Source organism: Trichomycterus rosablanca, chromosome 9 (genome assembly GCF_030014385.1).
Source record: "Trichomycterus rosablanca isolate fTriRos1 chromosome 9, fTriRos1.hap1, whole genome shotgun sequence".
Taxonomy (NCBI): Eukaryota; Metazoa; Chordata; class Actinopteri; order Siluriformes; family Trichomycteridae; genus Trichomycterus; species Trichomycterus rosablanca.
Window position 1 is genome coordinate 9,122,118 of NC_085996.1, and position 22,746 is coordinate 9,144,863.

The 22,746-nt window shown below is 41.7% G+C and overlaps 1 protein-coding gene across 1 annotated transcript in view; it reads right to left on the minus strand.

Moving 5' to 3' along the window:
* LOC134320449 (tyrosine-protein phosphatase non-receptor type 14-like) overlaps nt 1–22,164 on the minus strand; it is a 47,840-nt gene extending 25,676 nt beyond the window's left edge. Inside the window, exons 1-3 of the mRNA XM_063001834.1 lie at nt 21,936–22,164; nt 6,528–6,878; nt 314–483 (exon numbers count right to left, since the gene is read on the minus strand). Of these exons, the coding sequence (XP_062857904.1) occupies nt 314–483; nt 6,528–6,704 (347 nt within the window). The 5' untranslated portion in view covers nt 6,705–6,878; nt 21,936–22,164. The remainder of the gene's footprint in view (nt 1–313; nt 484–6,527; nt 6,879–21,935) is intronic.
* Between the last annotated feature and the right edge of the window lie 582 nt (nt 22,165–22,746).

Here is a 22,746-nt window from a genome sequence, read left to right on the forward strand (position 1 = left end):
CTCCAAGGACTCAACTGAGGGTTTTAACAAGACAACAACCACAACCTCATCTGGTGAAAGAATGATTAAAATTAGCCTTCCAAATGTCTCACCAGCGCCCCAATAAAAAATGCAAAGTCTGCACTAGGTCATGTCCGCACCAGAAAAACAACAAATTTGGATAAACTCAATTCTGACGATTTCTGTTCTTTTTATTCTAAACATTGTGTCACAGAAGAACAGCAGGTGCAGATGTTAGGGCACAGCGCCCCTTATAAGTGTATGGAATACATGCTCAGATAACGGGAGCTAATTAAAACATGCAGATACACACCTGGTGACCTCCTGTTCTAAGCGGGAGACACTGGGTACGTAGAACATCACCCCGAAGAACAGCATGGGCTCATTACCAAACTTATCCAACTGCTTCTTAAGTGGCTTTTCCAACTCCACCCATCTCTGTACCTGAGCTTTAGACTGGAACCACAGTCCAAAATAATGAGTCTGAAAACAAACAAAACAGTTCAGTTAAATATGATTATTGGGTCAGGCTTATAATACAATACAATACAATATAATATAATAATATTAAATATTTATAACAATAATAATAATAATAAAATAATAATAATGCTAAATAATGGTAATAATACACATTAGTCATATTATTATTATTATTATTATATGAAGTACAAATAATAATAAAACATTATTATTGTGTTAATAATAATAACAAAACAACAACAATAATAATAGTTATTATTTTTTTTAATCGCTTTATCCTGATCAGGGTCCTGGTGGGTCTGGCTCCACTAGGAAACACTGGGCCCTAGAGAGGAATAACCTGGACAGGGTACCAATCCTTTACAGGTAACAAAAATTATAACAAATATTAATAATAGTAGTAACTTATTACCAATAATAACTATTAATTGATAATTTAATTGATTATTCATAAATGAATTAAAACACATTTAAAGCTTACATTCATAATGTAACCTGTGAAGTTATCCCAGGGTTTATGGGGTGAAATAAATAAAGAAGTTTCTATTATGCAAACTGATTGTGATCCTCAGGTTTACCAGCACTGACTAAACAAAGGCATGAGGATGGGCTATACGGCTTTAGAAGATCAGTAAGACCATAAAGGACTTCAGAGGCAGATAGCAGCTCATCTGCTTTGTAATGCAGAAACGAAAGAGCACCAAGTATAAACCGAAAAAGAGCGGGGTTGTGAAATCAGATGTTTTTGGAATGCACTGTTTGGTTCTTGTGTGAATTACTAATTACTAATAAATAAACATTTAGAGATTTGTTAGTACAAACTGAGTAAACTGGGACATTTCATTCATTTATTCATTCCTTTAACTAAACTCGGATCAAGTCCGCAGTCCCACTTCCTAGCACCGAGGAACACACCTCACCACACATGATATCAGTGATGAGGTGTCTCAATATGTTGCACAATGTCTCATACCAGCATGTCAAACAGGACATGTTTGCTCCTGTTTGATAGGCAAATTAGCATAGGAAGTAGACGTCATGCACAGAGACGCTACTGTCCTGTACATTACTTCAGAATGTATCAGTGCACGTCCTAAAGCTCTGGAAAGCAGAAAAGCAGCTCTGTGGATGATGCCCATGATCATCTGGCTGCCTGGAGCAGTTCCTGAAAGGTGCACGGCGTTCCTTGATGAACTACTGTGTCATTAGATGCAAACATGTCAGACTTGCTTGCTAAATGGCCAGGATTTGTAAGAAGTGAAGATCATGGTGAAGCGAGGGCCTCTTGGGGGCGTGTCTTCAAAATGACAAGCAAGAGGAATGTTAACAAGTCAACTTGGCTCTATGTTTCCAGATGCTATTTTTTTAATACAATGATAAACATAGGTACTCCCCCCCCCCCCCTTTATTTTCTGCTGGCTGAGGAGAGCTGCACACTAGCACACACCAACTTCAACATGTGTAACATTGCTGGCCACTGAGCAGTGAACTATTAAAAAAGCCACATTAAGTACAGAGAGACACGCTATTCCCTATGTCAATCATCCACCACTCATGCAAGTGTATTTGACTGCTGCGCCACAGTAATATCTACCTAATCCAAAGTTAATAGGGTACGACCTGTTTCTGTGTGCTGAGGAAAGAACTTGAAACTACTGATTTTTATATATAATACAGTGTGGATTTTGTGTTGTGGGTTTAATTTTGAGTCGCTATTTAATTGCTATTGTTAGCCATCAGTTTATACATGATTACCCATAATGATCAAGTGTCTCTGCCATGTCAATAAAATGTTCAAATTGAGAAACTGTAAGTAACCAATGCTTTTACTTGGTATTTGGGTGGCGCAGCATTCCAGGGCACTATCACCCCAAGACACCTTCAAAATCTCGAATCAGCAAATCTCAGATGAATAGAAGAATGCGAGTGGCAGAGGAATACAGAGAGAGTAGTGTTGTCCTTTATACATGCTGCATCTGCCACTGGCTAGTGTAAACAAACACTAGGTGGCTTTACATGTTTTGGAGGAGGTGCATGCTAGCCTGTGACTCTCTTTGGCCAGCATAGGAGTGGAGTTAAGTATATACAAATTGAGACAATGCAAAAAAATAGGATATATGAAATCATGCTCAGCAGGGTGTGTGTGTGTGTGTGTGTGTGTGTGTGTGTGTGTGTGTGTGTGCGTGTGTGTATGGAATACCTTTAGGCAAAACCTCTGCCCTGAATCAACACACCCCAGATTAACTATACACTCATACACACCCACAGTAACATGTGTACTATATGGCCTAAAGTATGTGGACACCCAGCCTGGAGCTTGCTGCAGCTCCATTTATCAATCTTCAGGGGTTGCAGTGGGAATTACTAGATACAGGCCTTCATTCCTTTACTAATTTATACCTAGGGACATTTTCTGAGTAGCCAGTCTATCTACAAGTATGTTTTAGGGATGTTAAAGGAACATGGAAGACCCATACAGGCAAACCAGAATCAAACTGCAGCACTAAAACTACCTGTTGTTGCTCTATGTTGCCTATGACATAAAAACACTATATGGGCAAAAGTATGTAAACACCTTACTTTGCACAGTTCTGGGAAAGATTTCAACAGGATAGTGTCTATGGGAATTTGGACCCGTTAAGTCAAAACAGCATTCAGCCACAAATGTTGGAAGAGAAGGGCTAGCTTCTCTTTGAATTGACGTTCCAATTAATCCCAAAGCTGTTTACTGAGGTTAATGTCAGGGATGCGTGCAGGCCACCGAAGATCCTGTGCACCGAACTCGTGGTTCAGACCATGTCATGATCTAAACTTCTGCACAGGGTCACTGCCATGATAAAATAATGAAGGAAATGAAAGAATATCATTAATTTTATATTAGGGATGTCACTAATTAATTGGTTACCCTATCACCACAAAGTAGTAATTGTTTATGACTCGATTTTTAATGCTGTTGGTTACAAATGCTTATTCGATTCATTTTGAACAGCTGATGCTTGATTTGAACTGAGAGTGAAGCTACAGATCTCTACACACAAGAGCTCAGACAGTTCAGTTTGGACTCACCCGCAATGCACAAGTGCCAAGCTAAGAAGAAACTGTTTAGGTAGCTGTTAAGCCTCAGTAAGTCTGTGTGAAATGTTATTTTTATAGAATGAATTTGGTTTTTGCATCATGTCCCAATATAAAGATATATATAAACACATTCTGCTTACCATCACATTATAACTACACTAAATAAACCATGCTGTCAAAAAGAGCTTTAAAATGCCAACTGCATCTTTATTTATTATGATATGAACATGTTAGCGCTTGTGACAAACAGTTCGCTATTGGCTGCTATTTAAAATGTACATTCTGAAGCTAAAAGGGTTCTGCTCACCGTGTTAATGTTCATCATACTGTTCTACATCCCTGCCACGTTCTGTACGTTATGCTGTTTTTAATGTAATAAATATATTATAATTAGAAAAAAGAAGAAATGAGTGTGGCTGAAACACTTGAACTTAATAATTAGAAGGCGTTTCCGCATATCTTAATATAGTGTATTTTTATGTGAGTGGTTTGGGGCAGTGCAGGTCGAGAGCCATTTAAAACAACTGAGACATTTCACAACATGGCAAAGATATGCACACAAACTACAAAAAACAGCCCCCCAACCCCCCACACCATATACACTGCTAAAATAAAAAAGACTGACGAGCAAACACAAACACAGGGAGGCGAGAATTCCTCCTCCAGCACATACGGGAATCTGATCTTCTTGACTCGGGCAGCCCAGAGCGACGTGTCATGATCAAAGGCGCTAACGCTAACCACTAAGTACACAGACTGTAAAAACGAGCTGTTATACACATCAGGCTCCAAAACACCCCGCGTGAAAGGAGAGGGAAAAGCAGCGTGTGGGTCACCACAGGATACTTGGCACCAAGATTTACCGTCAGTTATTAAATTATAAACGAGGGTGCTAGTTCAGAGATTACTGGCACACCTACAGTGTATCACAAAAGTGAGTACACCCCTCACATTTCTGCAAATATTTTATTATATCTTTTCATGGGACAACACTATAGACATGAAACTTGGATATAACTTAGAGTAGTCAGTGTACAACTTGTATAGCAGTGTAGATTTACTGTCTTCTGAAAATAACTCAACACACAGCCATTAATGTCTAAATGGCTGGCAACATAAGTGAGTACACCCCACAGTGAACATGTCCAAATTGTGCCCAAAGTGTCAATATTTTGTGTGACCACCATTATTATCCAGCACTGCCTTAACCCTCCTGGGCATGGAATTCACCAGAGCTGCACAGGTTGCTACTGGAATCCTCTTCCACTCCTCCATGATGACATCACGGAGCTGGTGGATGTTAGACACCTTGAACTCCTCCACCTTCCACTTGAGGATGCACCACAGGTGCTCAATTGGGTTTAGTCCATCACCTTTACCTTCAGCTTCCTCAGCAAGGCAGTTGTCATCTTGGAGGTTGTGTTTGGGGTCGTTATCCTGTTGGAAAACTGCCATGAGGCCCAGTTTTCGAAGGGAGGGGATCATGCTCTGTTTCAGAATGTCACAGTACATGTTGGAATTCATGTTTCCCTCAATGAACTGCAGCTCCCCAGTGCCAGCAACACTCATGCAGCCCAAGACCATGATGCTACCACCACCATGCTTGACTGTAGGCAAGATACAGTTGTCTTGGTACTTCTCACCAGGGCGCCGCCACACATGCTGGACACCATCTGAGCCAAACAAGTTTATCTTGGTCTCGTCAGACCACAGGGCATTCCAGTAATCCATGTTCTTGGACTGCTTGTCTTCAGCAAACTGTTTGCGGGCTTTCTTGTGCGTCAGCTTCCTTCTGGGATGACGACCATGCAGACCGAGTTGATGCAGTGTGCGGCGTATGGTCTGAGCACTGACAGGCTGACCTCCCACGTCTTCAACCTCTGCAGCAATGCTGGCAGCACTCATGTGTCTATTTTTTAAAGCCAACCTCTGGATATGACGCCGAACACGTGGACTCAACTTCTTTGGTCGACCCTGGCGAAGCCTGTTCCGAGTGGAACCTGTCCTGGAAAACCGCTGTATGACCTTGGCCACCATGCTGTAGCTCAGTTTCAGGGTGTTAGCAATCTTCTTATAGCCCAGGCCATCTTTGTGGAGAGCAACAATTCTATTTCTCACATCCTCAGAGAGTTCTTTGCCATGAGGTGCCATGTTGAATATCCAGTGGCCAGTATGAGAGAATTGTACCCAAAACACCAAATTTAACAGCCCTGCTCCCCATTTACACCTGGGACCTTGACACATTACACCAGGGAGGGACAACGACACATTTGGGCACAATTTGGACATGTTCACTGTGGGGTGTACTCACTTATGTTGCCAGCTATTTAGACATTAATGGCTGTGTGTTGAGTTATTTTCAGAAGACAGTAAATCTACAGTGCTATACAAGTTGTACACTGACTACTCTAAGTTATATCCAAGTTTCATGTCTATAGTGTTGTCCCATGAAAAGATATAATGAAATATTTGCAGAAATGTGAGGGGTGTACTCACTTTTGTGATACACTGTACTACTAACAAGTGTATAATTATTAATTATATTAAAGAAAATGATGCTGCCTTTGTGGGAATATTAATGCAGTTTGGGGATCTCCCTTTACTGTTGAAGAAAATAGGGTTCATAAAGATAGATCCCTGACCTAAATAAAGATCTTTAGAATTAATTAAAAAGATGATTGTAAGCCAGGCCAAATCGTAAGCTCTTTTGACTTAATAGGCACAAATTCCCACAGAAAAACCCCAACATTGTGTGGACTCTGTTATAGCAGGGAAAGCAGAGGCAACTTTATATTCATTTTCATTGTTTTAATGTTGCCACATCCAACAAATTCATGTTCTGATGTCTAGATACTTTTGCCACCTATTGTATATTAAGTCTGGTGGAGTACTGAGTGTGTAACTGATTGGAATAGTATTCTTTGTACTGCATGATTGCTTGAATTCGATTGGTGGTTGCATTGTCTCACCTCTCTGAGCTCGAGGCGTTGAGCGACTGCCTCTAAACACTCCTGGCCCGTGCCCTCCACGGACAGCGTGCACTCGATCAGGTGACCGTCCAGCAGGCGGATCCGAATCACGAAGCAGTTCTTGCTCAGCACGTTGTAGCGCCTCGTACGAGGCAGTTTGGGCAGCCTGAAGGGCATGGCTGCACAGGGTCAAACCTGGATCACTGGGGGCAAAAGGTCACAGCACGGTGGCCTAGGCTGCCTGCCCCAGCCGGGGATGGCCACACCCCCCAGTGAAGAAGAGCACTCTGGGAGGATGCTGTCCCATTCCGGGAGCAAGCCAGTGGGCAGACAGGAACCGGGATCAGAAAGCTACAAGAGACATGAGAAACAATGAAGAAAACGTTAGGGTTTGCACATCCAAAACTAAGACAAAAAAATGATTTTGCAGAAACCGTTAAAGGCTAGTCGTACGTTGCCTTAAAGGCCGTTATAAGCTAATCATTTCTAAGAAATTTTCCAACATACCCACTTTCACTACTTCACTAATTGCAAGATGCTGCATCAAGATGCCTATTTCTGCACTGCACAGACAATAAACATAAATCAGGTTCAAACCCAGGTCCCTGCAACTGTCAACAACCCAAATTCTCTGCAGTAGCAGAAAAAGTTTATCATTCGCTTTCAAAAACTGCTTCATCCTGGTTAGAGTTGTGGTCGTTCTGGCCACCCAGAACTGTAGTCTGCAAGGCAACACACACTCAGTTGTTTAGCTGCTTCTTCTCTAATGGCAATGGGCAATTAGGAGCAAACAATCCCCCTTCTGCATGTTATTGGGAAAAAAATGTGGGATGTGTGAGGACTGAACTCACATTCCAAGAACCTGCTACAATGGGGCACCAACTCTACCCACTTATTAGTTTCTTATTGGTCATTCTTCAGTCAAGCATAAAAAACAGTGCCTACTGCACCAAAGTCAGAATTCAGCACAACCCCAGCTCTTTGGATTTCTCTTATGAGAGCCAATGTGTCAAATGGGAGCCAACGGTTTCAGCTCCACTCAGCAAATCGATTGTTAGCCTTTGCTGACAGCATTGATTAGACGACTGTTTGTTAACCGGTTAAGCCTTAGCGTCACAGTTTTAAGGATATGAGATCTGTGAAGGATTACAGCCTTGGCTTGTGAATGTGGTACTGCCACCTGAAGTGACGGAAAAAAAAATGAGAAGAAAGATGGTACAGAACAGAGGAGAGGAATGTGTTGGCGCTTGTCTGGGTGCTAGTGGTGGGGTGCAGATAGGCAGCCTGGATCATAGCCCACATTCCACTCTCGCCCTTCTCTGGAATAACACAGCACACCTGACACAAGAATGCCTTAAGGAACCGTGTGTAATTTTGAGTAGAGCTAAATGAAGGTTAAACCTAATGCTCCAAGTAAAATCTTCTTTTAAACCCAAGGTAAAAGGTGAAGTAGTGCTAATGCAAAGCAACTTGTTACATTCTTTTTTTTCTTCTTTCATTCTGCAAATAAATTTTTGGTGCCAAACTCCCAACCCCCCGGGGTCTCTAAATGAAATATCTGCCTTGGGTAAATATCTGTCCTTGAGGCATCATCCTTTCCCAAGTGTTTTTGTTTGTATCCCAAACCATAGTGCCTATCAAGGAACTTCTTACCAAGACTTACTCAGAGCTAACTTCCTACTTTCAAATGTCAAGCTTCCCAACCCTAGAACTTGCTGAAAACATCCAACCCCAGGACTTGCACCAAGTGAGGTCCAAGCCACAGGGATCTCTTTGACCAAGCTTCCTGAAGCAGGCCACCCCTCAAACCACCTCTCTGGCTTAGGACTCTCATCAAGCAACCTCCATGTTACAGGTTTTCCCTAACCTCCGAGAGGTTATGAGCTTCCCAAGGACTAATGCTAAGCAAACACCTATGCCAAGGCTCAATTTGCGTTTTCTCCTTAGCTTAGGACGCTCTTCACACAAAGCCCAGAACTCATTGCTTACCCTACACAAGCACTTACTAAATGTCTTCTATCCCTGTAATATCTCTGTGTCCCCTATCCCAAGACTTCCCTGCTTTGAGACTTACTAAAGATCCCTACTACATTAATTAACATGGACATACGCAACACCTCCTTCAATGTTCCTTATTCCTGGACTCATACAGAGCTACATATGTCATATGCCATGCCAAAAATTCTTCCTATGCAAAGACGGGCTTGGAACTTCCCACACCAGTACTTGTGCCAAGCTACTTTAGACTTGCTCCCTGTAAACGTTCTACCCTCAGTCAGGGCTGTGTAACTATTTGAGCTTTACTGCACCACCAGCCACCACTGTGGCTGTTCGGAGATTGGTCAGCTGCTGTAAATCATAACTGGTGCTGTTATAGTTCCCTTCCACTGTTTTCATGTCTGCTTCCTTCACCAACACACTCATGTTGCACCCACATTTACAGACAGACAGACAGACAGAGGTCTGGGTGTAGAAGCGTAGGCAGAAAACGTTGCCATGTTTAGCTGACCTCGAAGAGTCTTGTTTGCTTGCGGCTCAAAGAAAAATGAGCAACACAATGGCTCTGCCCTTCACTTTGCCAATTCTTCCCACAATGCTTTCTCAACACTCTGGTACCAGCACCAGGCTATTTGCAGCTCACATAAACACTAAGTGACTTGGAACTTTGTAATTTTGTGGTCAGGAAAATACAGACAGAATGTGAACACACAGGTCACATTTTTAGGTTTCCAATTTAATCTAGAAGTTTAACCCATTAACACAACATGACACAAATACATTAGAGAATTTACTGTAGTTTTTACCACAAAACCACCCAACATGCCAACTAAAAACTAAAAAAATCCAAACACGCCTAATTAGACTGAAAATAGGTCACAGTATTGCATCCTGACAGCATGTCTAGGAATTTACCCAAGAAAACCAGCAGCTCAGATTGACTCAGATTTTAACAGAACTGTAAATAAGAACAGCTGTATTTCATTTCTGTTTTACTCTCTGTACACTCACCAAGTTCTTTTTATTTTATTAGGAACACCTGTACACCTAATTCATCCAATTAACTAATCAGTCAATCGTGTGGCAGCCATACAATACAGACAGTCATATAGAAACAGACTAGCAGTTTCATATATTGTTCACATCAACCATCAGAATGGAGAGAAAAAGTGAAATGTCAGTGATTTGGACTGTGGCATTAATGTTGATGCCAGGCGGGTGAGTTTGAGTATTTCTACAACTGCTGATCTCCTGGGATTTTCATGGACAACAGTCTACAGCAGTGGTCCCCAACCACCGGGCCGTGGACCGGTCTATGGGTCATTTATTATCGGCCGAACCGAAAGAATAAATCGCTACAAGAGCAATTACATTTCCAAAACTTTTCGGGTGTTATTGTCTCCAATCACCACTAGGTGGGAGCAGCGTCTCGTTGCAGCAAAAAATGCTCAGCTGATTATCCGTTCTATAGTCCCCACCGGTCCGTGAAATTATATCTTATATGAAACCGATCCGTGGTGCAAAAAAAGTTGGGGACCGCTGGTCTAGAGTTCACTTGTAATGGTGCCATTAAGGGCGTCCAGGTGGCGCAGCGGGAAATTCTGCTAGCACACATTCTGAATCTCACCTCTGCTACCGGTCAGCTGATCGCCATCTTGCGGGCACAATAGGCAGTGCCTGCAGCAGACACGGTTCTGCTAGGGGGGGATGACTGGACTATGTGGGTGGGGTCTTCTAACATGGTGTAAGGACCCTGATTGCCAGATGGAGAGGCACCTGTACAGAGTGCATAGGTGAAAAAGGGTTCCGCAAAGGGCTGCGCGTGGGCCAGAGGAGGCGTGAGCAGCAATATACCCACCTCGACTGCAAATTGGGAGAAAATGCATAAATAAAATAGAAAAAAAAAGAATGGTGCCATTAAGGGCGTCCAGGTGGCGCAACGGGACATTCTGCACACCAGCACCAAGATTCGGAACACCCCGGTTTGAATCTCGGCTCTGCTACTGGGCGGCTGGGCGCCACCTAGCGGGCACAATTGGCAGTGCCTGCAGCAGACACAAATTGGCCACCGTGTCTGCTGTGGGGAAATGACCGGGCTTAGTGGGTGGAGTCTTCAAACGCTGTGCAAGAACCCTGGTTAGCAGACTGAGGCGCCTGTCCAAGCACAGATGTGTAAGAAGATATACCACGGCACCAAGATGTGGAATTCTGGCCTTTGACAGGGGAAGTCATACATATAATGTAGAACACACAAAAGCACACACACACACATCTTTTCTCGCAGATGGGTAACATGGGGTGCGCAGTTCTGCAAAACAGAGAGCATCTTGTTTCTGCTATTTTCAGATAAAAAAGGCACTGTCTCTATCTCCCACACACACACTTTAGTGCTGCGACTGATTTCACACCTGCTGCTCATGTCTGAACTCCTACGCCGTGTCTGATACTGAAATCTGTGTGTGGTCAACTAATGCCCCCATGCCAGCATGCTTTGCTTTGTTCTGCTTTTATCAGCACATCTGGCTTCATGTGGGAGGGCAGAACGACTGCACAGAATAAACCCTCACAGTGTGGATTAAAAACAATGGACATGAATTCCGTACTGGGACCAATTTTGTTAAATAAATGAAATAAACAGGTGAAGAGGACCAGGTGACCAGTCTTTTTTGTTAATACAACAGGGCAGTTTAATACCCGCTTGTTCTTACATACAGATTTAACCCAATCTAATATTATATCGAATGCCCGCCTCAGTACATAAAGTACAAACATAGAAAGCAGCAGGGTGTTTCTTTTGGAAAGTGTGCACAAGTAAGGAAGACTATCAGCATCTGAAGGGGGACTGATTGGGGACTATCTTGGACGTGGATGTTCTGAGTACTTAGACCTCCTTATCTTCCGTGACGTGAGACTCAATACCCAGAGCTCCTGGAATTCTTGCCAGACGGAGATAAACAGAAAGGACCTGGCTGAGAACAGAGCTGAGAGAGACGAGATGGGACACTGGACAGAACCTAACTCTAGCATACTTTGTTATTAGGGACATTCTGTGTTCTAATATGACAGTCTTGAGTACTTGATGAATCTGAATCTTAGCCATGTTACCAAAGGGTCCCTTTAAGGGTGTTGAGGCACTATTTCAGATAGAGACATTGTGGGTGTGTGTGGGTGTTTAGCATGTTTACCTGGGGCTTACAGGAGAGTCGGAGACCCACTGTATTGGTTCATGTGTGAACAAGTCAATGTTATCGATACATTGATGACTAGGGATGTTAATGATTAACTGATAACCAGTAAGCCAGTAAAAGTCATTGTTCAAGTAACGCTGCTGGTTATAAATGTTATACACCTTTTTTACGCTTCCTCTCTACTGATGTTAATTTCCACCCTGGTTGAGGAGAGCTGAGTCTGACACACGCCCGCTCCGTCATGTGTGCAGTAGCCGACTGCATCTTTTCACCTGCATGAGGCGAGTTCATATGCAGATAGCTTTGTGTATTAAGAGACACTCCCTGATCAACTCATTATATCTCGACCCTGTGCAGGAGTCATCAATCAGCCAGCAGAGGTCGTAATTTCATCAGTTATGAGGTCCTGTCCAACACCCCCTCCCCCTCCCCCTCCCCCTCCCCCTCCCCCTCCCCCTCCCCCTCCTTGAACAACACCCAAACCCCAAGCCGGGTGGCAGGGCTGAGTTTCGAACCCACGAATAGAAATGTCAGCTCTTGTGTGCTAGCGTGTTTTACCACTGCGCCACCTGAGTGCCCTAAGATGTAATCATTTTTTGGGAAAAAACAATAATGAAAAATAAAATACCATAGTGCCACTTGACTCTCAGGACCTGGGATCTCACTGAGGTACACCAACCATCCCCAAAGCCACTTTGACAAGTTGATGAATGAGCTCATCCTTTTGTAGAGCTATATACACTGGTCAGTGGCAGATGATAACAGAGAGCCCATCCACTCCCTCATCCCTCAGTCACCTCTATGGACTTGCCACTGTCAAGACCTGAACAGGAGACTCGGATCTTGGCACTGGTGGGCTACCGAATTAAGAGTGCTCGGCCACCCAAGAACCATGTAAACTATAACACATTTCAGTTTAATGATCTACACATGATTTTACCTTCAACCACTACAATTATCATGAATTATACTACGTACAAAAGCCAAATTAAAATCAGACAAGTTTTGGTTCAGTTCAAGCAGAATCCCATGTCTTCATTATCAACAGAAACACATGTTTACAATATGGCTGAATGATTGAAGATGAAGAAAAACAAGCTGTTAACAAGCTGTATGTTGGAAACCCTTTGTTTAATTTAACTTAGTATTACAGCTGGCTTGTTACTATTTAACAACAAACAATCATGGCTGAATACAATCCAAGCAATTAAAAGGCTTTTGCTCAAGAACCCAATAGCAGTGGTGGGGCTTGAGCCAGTAGTCCAGGGCAATTTTTTGTTCAAATGTAAACTGAGCAAACAGCCAATCATAAATATTACATATTATACACCAATCAGCCATAACATTAAAACCACCTCCTTGTTTCTACGCACATTGTCAATTTTATCAGCTTCACTTACCATATAGAAGCACTTTGCAGTTCTACAATTACTGACTGTAGTCCATCTGTTTCTCTGCATGCTTTGTTAGCCCCCTTTCATGCTGTTCTTCAATGGTCAGGAATTTTCCAGGACCACTACAGAGTAGGTATTATTTGGGTGGTGGATCATTCTCAGCACTACATGGTATTTAAAAATGGTGGACATGGTATTTAAAAATGTGTGTCTGATCCACTCATACCAGCACAACACACACTAACACACCACCACCATGTCAGTGTCACTGCAGTGCTGAGAATGATCCACCTAAATAATACCTGCTCTGTAGGGGTCCTTACCATTGAAGAACAGGTGAAAGCAGGTTAAAATAGTATGCAGAGAAACAGATGGACTACAGTCAGTAATTGTAGAACTACAAAGTGCAAGTGGTAAGTGGAGCTGATAAAATGGACAATGTGTGTAGAAACAAGGAGGTGGTTTTAATGTTATGGCTGATCAGAGTATGATCCACAATCAACAAGGATTTGTGCAGAACCTAAGATATAAAATGCTGAAGTGAACATTAAGTCTGTAACGTTACAGCCGTCCTTGCTGAATAAAAAAGCGTTAAAGACAGGACGTAAGTTAAAAAACACACAGCAAGTCTGGATCCAATTTCCTGTGATTATTCAAATATCAAATCCGGTAACATTACAGATTTTTCTAAATAGTATATATTTTGTCCTCTGTAGTTTGTCACAGGTAAACACTTTCTACAGTGACCTTAATGGTAACATCAGATTAAAAAAAGGACAAAAAACCTCTTTGTAACAACTCGCTGTGACATCCATTCCCAAACCCTATGCTGGATTTATTTTCTCAAAGCAGACAGAAATAGACAGAATTGTTTTGTTATCCTTTGTTATCTGCTCCCCTTGGAATACACGGACTGCCTGATTAAATAAAGGAAAAAATCTCTGGTGGAACATCTCAGTCCCTCTGTTATCAGTCCACTGCAGATGGAAAGGTAGAGGAGTGCATGGAAAAACACAAACACTGAACATGTGATGATCCCATGCTCTTGTTTTCCTTTAATCCTCCTCCCTGTTACTCTCTCTCTCTCTCTCTCTCACACACACACTCACACAGTTTTATCACACGTTTAACACAATCAGCGTTTGGTAGTTTTCTCAAAATATTTAAAAATGAGCATCTCAAAAAACAGCATCTTGGGTGTAGAACTATTACATCGTCTAACTTTGCGGCATGGCAGTCTTTACTAGTAATTATGATGCACTATAGCTGGTGACTTCTCTATGCCCACATAAATAGGGTTCGTTTAACTGCACTCATTACAAGTACATGGAAAAATGATATTGCATGTTCCTCTGTATGCATAACGGCTCTCTGGTTATATTTGGTTCTGGCCTGGGAGGTTTAAAAAAGTGACAGGGGCATGGGTGCCAGAATGCACCAAGGAATTATATACGAGGGTACTTCAAAAAGTTTCCTCACTTTTTAAAACTCTATTCATTAAGAATTACAAAAACAAATTACATCACTTTACTACACAGTCAACTTCTGATGCATTTTTCCAGCATCGTACCAACTTTTTAATGCCATCAGCAAAAAATGTTTTTGGTTGAGCGTGTAGCCAATGATGCACCGCTGCTTTCACAACATCATCACATGAAAATCTTCTTCCTCTTTAAGCTTCGAGTGTCCAAAAAGGTGAAAATCAGATGGTGCTAAATCCGGACTATAAGCGTTGCTCAGTCTCTCAGACACGACCAATTCCTACTCCTCCCACCCCCACCACTTCCAACCAAAATATAAAAGTGCAGAAACTTTTTGAAGATCCCTCGTATTATATACATATATTCAAATTGAGACAATGCAGAGAGAAAAAGCCCCTACTTCTAAATTAGGCACATTAAAGCCCAACTGAAAACTGTTATTGATCAAATGGACAGCAAGTAAACAAAATAAGAGGCTTCATTAAAATCAAATAACTCAAATTTGTAGAATTTTTACTTATGTGGTCACAATTGCAGAAATTATTATAACCCCAAGACTGCCCTAATGTGCAGGACTTACACCGATCAGCCATAACATTAAAACCACCTCCTTGTTTCTACACTCACTGTCCATTTTATCAGCTTCACTTATCTTATAGGAGCACTTTATAGTTCTACAATTACTGACTGTAGTCCATCTATTTCTCTGCATACCTTTTTTTAACCTGCTTTCATCCTGTTCTTCAATGGTCAGGACCCCCACAGGACCACTACAGAGTAGGTATTATTTAGGTAGTGAATCATTCTCAGCACTGCAGTGACAATGACATGGTAATGGTGTGTTAGTGTGTGTTGTGCTGGTATGAGTGAATCAGACACAGCAGCGCTGCTGGAGTTTTTAAATACTGTGTCTACTCACTGTACACTCTATGAGACACTCCTACCTAGTTGTTCCACCTTGTAGATTTAAAGTCAGAGACGATCGCTCATCTATTGCTGCTGTTTGAGTTGGTCATCTTCTAGACCTTCATCAGTGGTCAATGGACAGTAAGTGTAGAAAAAAGGAGGTAGTTTTAATGTTCTGTTGATGCATGCTCAATAATCCAGGTACACAAATCCACAAAGTTGAATCAGTTCATCTGGACACAAGTTTGTTGTAGAGATACGTTTCGTCACTCAATCCGAATGACTTCTTCAGTCTGAAGTCATTCGGATTGAGTGACGAAACGTATCTCTACAACAAACTTGTGTCCAGATGAACTGATTCAACTTTGTGGATAGTTTTAATGTTATGACTGATCTGTTCATACAAAAGTAGATCAACAAAAAAGACCACAGCGCTCCAGACAGTTAAACCTTAATACTGCATTTTATTATCTAAATCTAAATCTTCTTTTAAAACTCAAACACATGCCCTTTTCCACTGTATCGTCTTGATCAGTTCCATGTTAAGTGAATCTGGATGTGTTGACAGCTAGACATCTGCAAACAGACATGCTCATGAATCAAAGTTTGCACTGATTTTCCAGACTTGAAATCTTACAGAACCATCCGTAAACAAATGTCTTCAGATGTAAACAAACATGGCGGGGACCAGCCACCCACTGCTTGTTGGGTGGCACTGTGTAAGTTTTGCAGCAAATTAAGAAAAATGTTGGTGCAGCCTTGGCACATTGTAAAAGAAGCATAAATGTGTGTCTGAATTAAAATGTGTTTATCCTTAAAGTGTTACTAATGCTAAATCAGTAGCCTGTGTATTTCTAAATTTTGTTTAAGATCAGACTCAAATCTGGAAACCTGCTGCTGCCTCCAAATAAACTGATTACCAAAACAACTCAGTTAAAATGACTATTTCTGTAATAAATAGTTCTTAAATTAAGTTTGTCTTGCTGTGTTTTGTTGGTGGTGATAATTGCCAACACCCCCCAAAGTCCTGCTCTCTCATTTGACCCTCTCTCATACCACTCAAAAACACCCTGCTTGCACCCCTAACCACAAAAAATCCTAGCATTGTGCTATTGCATGTAACCAACAAAAGGAGGATCATAATTAGCAGGATCGTGTCAACACTCCACTTTCTAGGGTGAATTCCTCTGGGTTGTAAACAGCACCGTGCCCGGTCAGTCACTATTCACGCCCGTAAACATCCACATTTCCTGAGGAATGACTGACGGGCTGATCAGCCATACGGGCACAGAGTTAAGTGCTGAGTGACTGATGAAAGCCCGGCTCCTAACCGCAGAGAAGAGGCTGCAAGTCTCGACGTGTTTCTGAATGTGTGTTGTGTCACGGAGCTCGGGCCGCATTCACAAACAACCCTGAACCAGGTGTGTATTTTTAACACACGGCAAACAAGGTGTGTCGAGAAACATGAAAGCTGATGCTGAATCAGAACTGCTGTGTAAGGCAAGCATGTGCCCATATAAAACCTTTAGATCAGAGTCAAGACCTTTTCTCGTCTCGTCAACAGGGAGATTTACCGGGCAATATGAGTGGTTGAAAAACATTGTACTCATGCTGTTGTATGTCATAATAGCAGTTTTTCTCCGTACCTGTATCACTCAGCTGACCACAAGCTGCTGAGCAGTACTTACATTTCTCAGCTTCTGCAAGCAGTTTAATCATTGATTTATCATAATAAAGTGGAAAGAATAACTTGTCTGACTTGCAGATTGTAGTTCAAAGCAGGGATGTCCAATTACGACCCATGGGTCATTTGTGCCCCCCCCCATCTTCTTTCAAAACTATACTGCACATCTACATTATCATTCCCAAGTTTTTGGATTAACATGGCAGGATTGAAGAAACTTAAAATGGACAGCGAATGGAGAAGATTTCATGCGCGCTGGAAAATTTAATATTTTTTCATTGAGTTCAGAAAGAGTGAGTACGTTTAATTTAATTAATTAAAGAAGTATAATAATTTTCCCATTAGAATTATAAACTGGTGACTGAAACTGGCAAAATCTTATTTTACAAAACACTGTCAAAGATAGATTACATTACATTCACATTTTCAGCATTTAGCAGACGCTTTTTATCCAAAGTGACTTACAGTACTGTGACAGTATACAATTTAAGCACCTGAGGGTTAAGGGCCATGCTCAAGGGCCCAACAATGGCAGCCTGGCAGAGGTGGGGCTTGAACCACCTTTTGATTACTAGTCCAGTACTTTAACCATTAGGCTACAGTTGCCCCTGATAGATCATTAGTCATTTAAATAAAAAGGAAGTGTAATTGCTAGTAATCAAGCAGGTCTATTATATGTTTATTTGTTTTATTACAATAGTCTGTGGCCAGTGTTTGCATATTTTTACTCCATCTGGCCGCCAACAAGAAAAGTTTGGACACCCCTGGTTCAAAGATGTTTATAATGACAAAAATGTCAAATCTTCCTTCATTCTTATCTCTTTGGCATTTGGTTTTTTTGGGGGGTGTTTCTTTTTTTGCTTTTTGGGCCGTCTTGCTTGCTCTTCCTTTCAAGATAATATCATTCAACCTTTTAATAATTCATTCATAAGCTTCATGTGCCCATATAAAACTTTTAGATCAGAGTCAAGACCTTTTCTCAGCTACTCAACTGGGAAATTTGACCAGGCAGACTGAATGGCTGAAAAACATTCTACTCATTCTGTTATACACTGATCAGCCATAACATTAAAACCACCTTCTTGTTTCTACACTCACTGTCCATTTTATCAGCTCCACCTACCATATAGAAGCACTTTGTAGTTCTACCTTTTCATAATTCATTCATAAGCTTTTTGCTGGTTTTCTAAACCTATGAGTCAGCAAAAATATACATCCAGTAAATGAGATTGTTCATTTGGTGGTTGAAAAACTTCTCTAATGTCAAACTTTGTGGCAGGGCCTCCTCATTTCTCCTGCGACTCACATTTCTACTTTACTTCTGCTTTTATTCCTGGCTTTTTTTCTTTCATTTTTACTTACTTTCAGTTTTTTTTATTCTTGCTTTTACTTTCTTACTGAGACTTAATTCCTTTAAGTCCATCCTAACTTTATTTTCTGGCCCTGCTGTTCTTTCAGGATGTTTCCTTTTGGCCTTTTCCTGATTTTCTTCTTGTGCTTCAATGTGTTCTGTGTGTATTTGGAGTGTGGTCTAGAATTTTAGTGGTCAGGCACTCAGTTAAGAGCTCAATCCAGTGTGTGTGTGTGGTGTGTGTGTGTGTGTGTGTGTGTGTGTGTGTGTGTGTGTGTGTGTGTGTGTGTGTGTGCAGTGGCCTCCACACCTCAGGCAGCTATTCTATATTCACGTCGGCCATGTTTTTGCTGGTGATGGCAACATGCAGGTCACAACATGCCCCATATACAGATCAGATTCAGTAAAGGACTGTGGTAATGTTTTCAAATGTCAGATTACTACACACCCAATCATAATGCTTTAAACTATAGGTTATGGCACCAACTTCTCCAGTTTGTACCTGGTATCCTGCACCATAGTGTTTGAGGTTATCATGCAAGTAGTAATCCATGGTAAGTGGGTAAAATACGTCTCAGAAAAGCTTGGGTGTCAGCAATAAAACACACTAGTTCGAATATCAGGTCTGCAAACTGCCGGCTGGGTGCCTATATGGACGATAATTGTCATGTCCAGGGGAGGAAGGGCCATAGGGATTTCTCAAAACTGCTGCAATTACGAACTTTGCTGGCTGATCGACGGAGCCTGCCCAGAAACGAGGGGTGATTTAGATCAGTGAGTGACTCTCAGTTTCCCTCTGATCTGCAATAAAGATCCCCAAATGAACCCACCTCCTGCAGGTGAGGAGAAGTGGTCGTAAGTTGCCATAATTGGATTAAAAAAGGTAAAGTGTTACATGTACTGAATAACCAGGGTACTGTGCTAAAATCCAGCTAGTGTATGGCAAGTTTTTTATTCAGTAAGCACCTCTTCTAGAAAGAACCATCAATCGTGCATTAGGACAGTATATTGAACATACACGATACTATTAAGAGTCACTAAAAGTGGATGGAAATTGAGATAAGAGGACCGAGTTCGAGTAAAAGTTTGTGTGTGTTAGTTATCACCAGTCATTCAGGACATCCTTCCATTGTGAAGCTTATCTACAACACACAACCAGAACCCCTTCTTCATGGAACATCTAAGCTCATACCATCATGTGGGTGTGTGTTTCTTGTTTGACTAGGTCTACATTTACATTTATGGCATTTGGCAGATGCATTTATCCAAAGAAACTTTAAAGGGCACAACGGTTGCAGTGATGGGACCTGTACCAGCAACCTTCTGATTACTAGTCCAGTATCTTAACCGTAGAGCTACCCTCTCAAATGTACTCATGCTGAAAAATTGGCATACTAAATATTGGGCCAAATTAGGTGATGTCAATAAGTTTTTGGTCTATTTTTACATGCAAATCTGGCACTGCAAATCACAGCAGCATGTACAGGCTTTGAAGTCTGATGTCACTGGTGGACACATCATGGCACTTTGTACTGCACCTTCTCACCGTTGAGCATCTAACCCTGAGTCACTAAGACCTTCTGTGGAAATTATAAAGAGAAACCACAGGAAACAGTAACAGAAGGTGGGAATTTGGAACTGTGCTGCGCCAACACAACCTAATGCACCACTGTGCAGCCAAAACACAAACCTTCAATAATGCAAAATACACTGCGGAAAATATAGACTCAGATTTATGCACAAACACACACACATACACACAGGCACATGCAAACGCACTCACACACACAGCCACATGCAACAACAAAAAACCACACACACATACACACAGGCACACCTGTGTGCAGGTCAGAACTTGTCCTGGACTCTGAGACCCTCTGGAATGTGAGGTCTGTGTTCAGGTGAAAAACAACAGACAGAAATCTACAGCTAGTACGACCTGTAACTTCTGCAGTGTTGCACTGAAGGAAAACATGAACACTATATGGCCAAATGTATGTGGACACTACTTCTTATTTATAAGTTCAGGTGTTTTGCCATATCTATTGCTAACAGGTGTGTATTAATTAAATATATTAACTAAATAAATAAATGTCAAAATTTCCCCTTTCATGTGCAAGTTTGGTATGGAGAAGCTCCAGTGTCCTGCATAAATCCCTGATCTCAACCTCATTGTAAACGTTTGGAATTAACTGAAATGTTAATTAAAGGCCAGATCTTCTTCATCAGTTATTATAATGGTCACTTTCAGGTGACACAAATCAAGTTAATTCTACCAGACATATTCAAAATGACATGAAACAGTGGTCTGTGGCCAAGGTCAGAATGGACACCTAAAGTGTCACATTATGCTGAGTGACAATTTGTTGGATGGTTTGATTCAAATCCCACCAACAACAACCAGATATAAAAATACAGGTCTGCCATGAATTAAAAGCTGCTGAAACACAGGTGATGTCAAAGTCCATTGCTGATCACATGTGCTAAGAAAAAGTAGAAGCATGAACTCATTTCTTGCATGGCCCATGAACCATTAAAGCTTGCTTGACTGTGGACAGTAACCCCTGTGTTTCAGCAGCTTTACGTTCTATAACTATAACTACATTTATAAAGAAAACCTGAAGTTTCATCTTACACTAACATTGGCAAGCTACCACTGTTTCACATACTCGTGCAGTCAGGTTAGCTCTGTTTATATATATGGGCACAGAGAAGTCACCAGCTATACTCAAAACCCGACATAAACTTTATATTAGAAAGAATGTACTAATTCAGTGATTATGATGGGTAATAGCTGGTGACTTCCATGTGGCATGAATGTGGTTAATTCCACCAGACCTATTAAAAAAGACATGGAACAGTGGTCTGTTGCCAAGGTCAGAAAGGAAACCTAAAGTGTCACATCATGCTGAGTGAAAATTTATTGGAAGCAACAAGATGCTTCAAAATTAGAATCTATGGGCTCAATTAAAGTCAATTGCTGATCACATGTGCAGAGAAATAGCAGAAGCATGAACTAATTTCTTGCATGGGCTCTTAGCCCATGAACCATTAAAGCTTGCTTGACTGTGGACAGTAACCCCTGTGTTTCAGCAGCTTTACGTTTTATAACTATAACTACTGTACATTTATAAAGAAACCCTTAAGTGTCACCCTAATTCGAAATGTTATTGTACCTGTGTATAGTGACAATAAAGATTCTAATCTATTCTACACTGGCATTGGCAAGCTACCACTGTTCCACATACTTGCAGGCAGGTTAGCTCTGTTTATACGGGCACAGAGAAGTCACCAGCTATAACCAAAACCCGAGATAAAGTTTATATTAGAAAGAATGTACTAATTCATTGCAACAGAATTCATTCATTTGGTTATTTTATACACAAACACACACACACACACTCACCGTGTTGTGCACGCGCTACATGCCCACTCCGCTCGCGCGTCTTCTCTTTGAAGTCCAATAAAATACCCCCTTTCCCGTTTTGAACCCCAGACTGGACACAACTCTCAAATCCGTCCACTTTTTTAGGCAAAGTACTCCGATTTGTAAGAAACACCTCGAACCCGAGCTCCTCCAAAACTTCACCAACTCCAACTCGGTGGAAAGAAATGCAACCGGAGAGCTCGAGCCGTGCTCCTCAACTCCCCACCGGAAAATGAAAAAAAAAAAAAAAAAAAAACGTTAGGAAAAGTTGGGAAAAAGTCAAAAGTATGTGGACGGGGACTTTAAAATCAGCAGAATTATGTGTGGCTTTAATCCGAGTTCTTTATTCCTGCGCGAGATCTGGAGAAGCGGAGTTTCCACGGTAACGGCTCCCGACCAGCGAAGAGCTCGCGGAAGACTTTGGGATGCGCGCGGCGCCGCCCTCTCTGACATCATCAGTGCGGAATGTTAGGAATGTGGGTATAACGGAGGTGCAGGGTTGGAGGAGGAGGAGGAGGAGGAGGTGCAGGGTTGGAGGAGGAGGCGCTCCCAGGCGCCATTACTGTTTTAACCTCTCAAAGTCCGTGCTGCTGCAGGGCCGAAAGTTTGTGGACGCGCATCACTGCAGGTCACATCTAAACCTAAACTAAACACTGGCGTTTTAATAGCAGTAAAAGCTGTGCAATTCCTGAGCTCTGAAACACACACACACATCACACTCAAAACATTACAACTGCATTACTTACTCCTTCATTATCACTACCTTTTTTGTCCTGGTCAAGCTCGCGGA